At 33.0% G+C, this 4,983-nt stretch overlaps 1 protein-coding gene across 1 annotated transcript in view; it reads left to right on the forward strand.

Annotated features, from left to right (window-relative positions):
• Positions 1-4,983, forward strand: part of LOC110024327 — a 61,712-nt gene that overhangs the window by 37,225 nt on the left and 19,504 nt on the right. Inside the window, exon 6 of the mRNA XM_020724232.1 lies at positions 3,404-3,450. Within this exon, the coding sequence (XP_020579891.1) occupies positions 3,404-3,450 (47 nt within the window). The remainder of the gene's footprint in view (positions 1-3,403; positions 3,451-4,983) is intronic.

A 4,983-nucleotide genomic window follows, 5' to 3' on the forward strand; every position in this document is an offset into this window, starting at 1 on the left:
TTTTGTTTCTAAGTGTAAAGCCACTCATCCACCTAATCATTCTCATCTCGGCAACACTTGACTTAGTATTATGCTTCTCTTTTAAAGGCCAACATTCAGCGCCATAAAGCGTTGCAATTCTCACCGCCTTCTTATAAAATTTTCCTTTCGGTATAAGCGGTATTTTTGTATCTCACAAAAGGCCCGAAGCATTCCTCCACTTCAACCAACCAACTTGAATTCTACTATTAACATCCCCATCTATATCACCATTGCTTTGAACAACATACCCGAGATAATTAAATCATTCACACCTTTTAATAATTTATGCTGGAGCTACTAAAATTATATTCTATGTATTTAGTTTTAGTTCTACTCAAATGAAGGCCTTTAGTCTCCAATGTAGACCTGCATAATTTAAGTTTTTCATGGGCTTTTTCTCTCGTCTTATCCACGAGAAGGATATCATAAGCAAAAAACATACACCAAGGTACATCCTCCTGTAAATGTCCACTAAGACCATCCATAACTAAAGCAAAAAGATATGGGCTTAAAGTCGATCCCTGATGTAATCCGATAGAAATAGGAAAATATTTGGTCAATCCTCCTTCAATTCAAACACAAGTAACAGCTTTAGCATGCATATCTTTAATGACTTTAATATAAGTCATATCAACACCTTTCTTCTCAAGATCTCTTCAATAGATATCTCTTGGAACCTTATCGTAATCTTTTTTCTAAATCAATAAAAATTAAATGCAACTCTTTATTATCTCTGATTATTACCATCAAACCTCTTAAAAAATGTATAGCTTCCATAGTAGACCTGTCTGACATAAATCCAAATTGATTATGAGAAATTTTTGTAATACGTATTAACCTACGTTCAATTACCCTCTCTCATGATTTTAAAGTATGACACATCAACTTAATTATTCTATAATTTGCACACTTTTGCGCATCCTCTTTATTCTTAAAAATGGGGACCAAAATACTCTTCCTCTATTCCTCAGGCATTTTTTTAGTTTTTAAAATAATATTAAAGAGTTTAGTAAGCCAAGAAACTCCTAAATCTCCTAAATATTTTCACAGATCAATTGGGATATCATCAGGTCCTGCAGACTTTTCACCTTTCGTTTTCTTCCGCAACTTTTTTACTAATGCGACGGAAAAAATGAATTTTTTTATTATTATTAACGATATTAAGATCACTAAGGTCGATCGTATTTTCAGAAACTTCATTAAAAAATTTATCAAAATAACTCACCCATCAATGTTGAATATTTTTTTTAAGAGAAGCACTTTTTATTTTCATCTTTAATACATTTTGCTTGAGTTAAATTCTTACTTTTCTTTTCTCTTTGTTTGGTTAGTTTATATATATATATATATATATATATTCACCCTCTTTAGTATCTAATCTATTATAAAAATCACTAAAAGAAGAATTTTTAGCATCATAGATTAATCTCATAGACTCCCTGTGGGTCATTTTATATATTACCCTCCTTAGTATCTATTTTACTATAAAGATTACTATAAGCAGAATTTTTGGCGTCACAGATTGCTCTTTTAGATTTCCTGATGGTCGTTTGTATTTTTTCCCAGTTCTCTAAGCTTTTACATCTCTAAGCTTTTACATTTAAACTAATTTTTATAATTTAACTTCTTATATTTTATCTTTTATTGCATATTATTATTCCACCACCAACTATTTTTATTTATAGAAATTTTTTTTATTCTCAAAGTACATCTTTTGCTACTTGTTTAATAGTATTTGTTACTTTATCCCACATAGTATTTGTTTTTTCCATGAACATCCCAAATTTTTAAATCTTGAATTTTACTCATAAAAATAATTTTATTTGTCTTTTAGGTTTCCCCATCTAATTTTACAGTGATGAGTCCTAATATTTTTTTATTTTACAACTCTTTATTTTAAAATCTAGAACTAATAATCGATGTTGGGTATTTAAATCCTTACTTAGAATGATCTTACAATCTTTACAATCTCGACTATCTTTTCTTCTCATAAGAAAATAATCAATTTATGTTTTATTAGATCTATTCTTATAAGTAATAAGATGCTCATTTTTTTTCTTGAATAAAGTATTAGTAATAACAAAATCATAAGCTAAAGTAAAATCTAAAATGACTCTACCCTCTTTGTCACTCCAAAACCGTAGCCACCATGAATATTTCGGAAATTTTCTACCACTCTATTGACATGTCCATTTAAATCTCCTTCAATAAAAATTATTTCTTTAAGAGGTATCATTTGTATTAAGTCTTCTAAGTCATTCTAGAATTTATCTTTAGATCCTATATCTAAACCTACTTGAGGAGCTTAAACACTTATAATATTAAAAATCTTAGTATCAATAATAATCTTAAGGGCTATAATTCTATCTCTAACTCTATTAATTTTTACAACATCATCTTTCAAACTCTTATCTATAATTACATCTACACCATTTCTAGCGCGACTCTTACCAGAATACCAAAGTTTAAAACCCAAGTTATCAATCTCTTTAGCATTTTATCCAACGCATTTAGTTTCTTGAATACATAAGATATTAATCTTTCTATGAATCATAATATCAACTAATTCCATTAATTTATCATTGAGAGTACCTATATTTCAAGTTCTTATTCTAATAGTAGTTTCATTAGTTTATGGACTAACTTCTTTACCCATATCTGTACGTAATGTGGGAATTTTTGTTTATTTGACACTACACTCGGGCACCGGTGTAGCGGCCTTTGCACACTTTTCACTGTATTCAAGTCATACAGCGCGTCGCTTCTAGGGAACGCCCTAGCACTTACACAATGATCAAAAGGATTCATGTTATGATTTTTTCGACAAATTTTATGCTGGCTGTCGAGTATTCAATGCAACCCTCCACTTTTCACATCCAGGCTTGGGACTAGCAATGGCAATGATGGAAATATATTAAAAGAAAAATGTCTTTTGGAAAACAAGCTCTTTCCTTCAGGTGCATCACATAGGCATGTTCATTTATGGGTTTAACTTGAAATAATTTCTTTTTAACATGAAAACAGGTAGGAGGATTTGGCCATGTAATCAATCATCACATAAGTTTCAAATGTTTGGTTCTTTAGAACTCGGCATTTCCCAATATTAGCCAATATCAGCCTCAATGCATCTCCCATAAGGAAGATAGATGGCTTTGTGGCATTTAATCATTTAAAATGTTTATAAACCAAAAGAAGCATGCCCCATAGTATAGTTTCTCTCTCTTGTCAGTGTTTTCTAAATAACACATTGCTTATGCATCTTCAATTGTGCCAACATTGATGATAACAACGAAATTTATTTGGTTGGCATTTCTGGGTGATTGTTTTCTCAGCGGATCAATGATGATAGTGGGATTAAAATATCATTTTAATTTTCATGCAGGTGTAACTTATGATGAGAAGGAAGAAGTTCGTGGTCTTCTAAGAAAGGTTAGTCCAGTGTGCTTGTTACTTAAATAAGGTAATTAGCAACTAAGTCTATTAATTAAGAAAAGTGTCAAATTAGTCCCGTGACTTTTTCTAGGGGGGTCATTTTAGTCCCTAAGTGTCAATTTAGTTGCCAAGCTTTTTAATATGGTCTGAAATAGTCTCCACAGAGGATTATTTCAACCCCAATTTAAAAAGTCTGGGTACTAATTTGGTAGTTTTATAGATTAAAATGGCTCCATTTAAACAATCAAGGACTTTTTTGGCACTTTACTCTTTATTAATTGGTGCTTGGCTTTTGAGACCTTGTAGCTTGTCAGAACTACTATTTATGGTTTATTTACAGCTTTCTTTCCTATACTACTATCATGTGAACAAATGTCAGTGAAGAAATCAATTCCATGATAAACTAAATAATTATGATTGCATAATTTCTGACTTATTTTGAGAAGATTTGTAGGATGCTCTCTACAGACTTCATTAGAGAGTGTTTGGTAGCATCTTTGAATAGGATTCATCACCGGATTTACAAAATCTAGCCAAACACAAAAATGTGACTTCCTTGGATTTATAAATTTTGCTTTCAAGTGGATTTACTAAATCCTGCAGTAGGGTGGATTTAACGGATTTACTTATCTTACTAACGCAAAATCCTGTTTGCATTCAAACACCCCCATAATGTTTCCCTCACAAATTCCGATATACATAATTTTTTGGGTTGTCTCTAAGATGCCATAAGGACATGCATAGCCTGAGCAAAATCGTTAAAATGCTAGAATTCGAACCAAATGTGCCCACCGTTCGGACCAAAACATAGCTTCCTTGGTGTTTGAACGAGAGGTTGTATTGTAAATTGCATTGTTTCAAGGTCATCATCAGAACGCAACTTACATTCATAAAATCGTAGTTTAGCTGTAAGGTTTACATTACACTTCAACCAAAATCCTATTTATTTTTTAAAGCACTAAGTTATGGACAACCCACATTTCCATGCTTTTCTCCCACTCTAAGGGCTCCAGGGAGCACAAAATGTGCTCACTACAAACCTCTTTTTGCCATACTAAAAAAGATGGGAGACCTCCCATTCACAAAAAAAGAGGGGAGACCTCCCATTCACAGTTGTTGGGATAATGTAGAGAAGATAGCATAGACTGAGCTAAGCAGCTCTCACTCAGTTGGCTTTGTCACACCCCGGGGCCAGAAGATAGTACATCCAGTTGGTTTTAACCCCAAATCCAGAAGGCGGTTGTTGACCTCATTTTTAGTGAGGTCTTAGTCTTCTACTCTTAGGACCTAGAATCTAGCCTTAGGAGTTTCTTGTTGATCATCCTAGCGGACTAGCAATGGAGCCCACCTCCCGTAGAACTTCAAGCCACTTCTTGACTCATTTTTGTGAAGAACTCGCATGAGTGGTTCCAAGCACTCAACTTTTAGTTGCAAGGGCTCAGGACCAACATGTAGAGGGCCCGAAAATGAGTTCCCATAGGATCAGATGACGATAGGTGAACCCTTTGTGACTCGATTACTCGCGAACGC

Source organism: Phalaenopsis equestris, unplaced genomic scaffold (genome assembly GCF_001263595.1).
Source record: "Phalaenopsis equestris unplaced genomic scaffold, ASM126359v1 Scaffold000002, whole genome shotgun sequence".
NCBI lineage: Eukaryota > Viridiplantae > Streptophyta > Magnoliopsida > Asparagales > Orchidaceae > Phalaenopsis > Phalaenopsis equestris.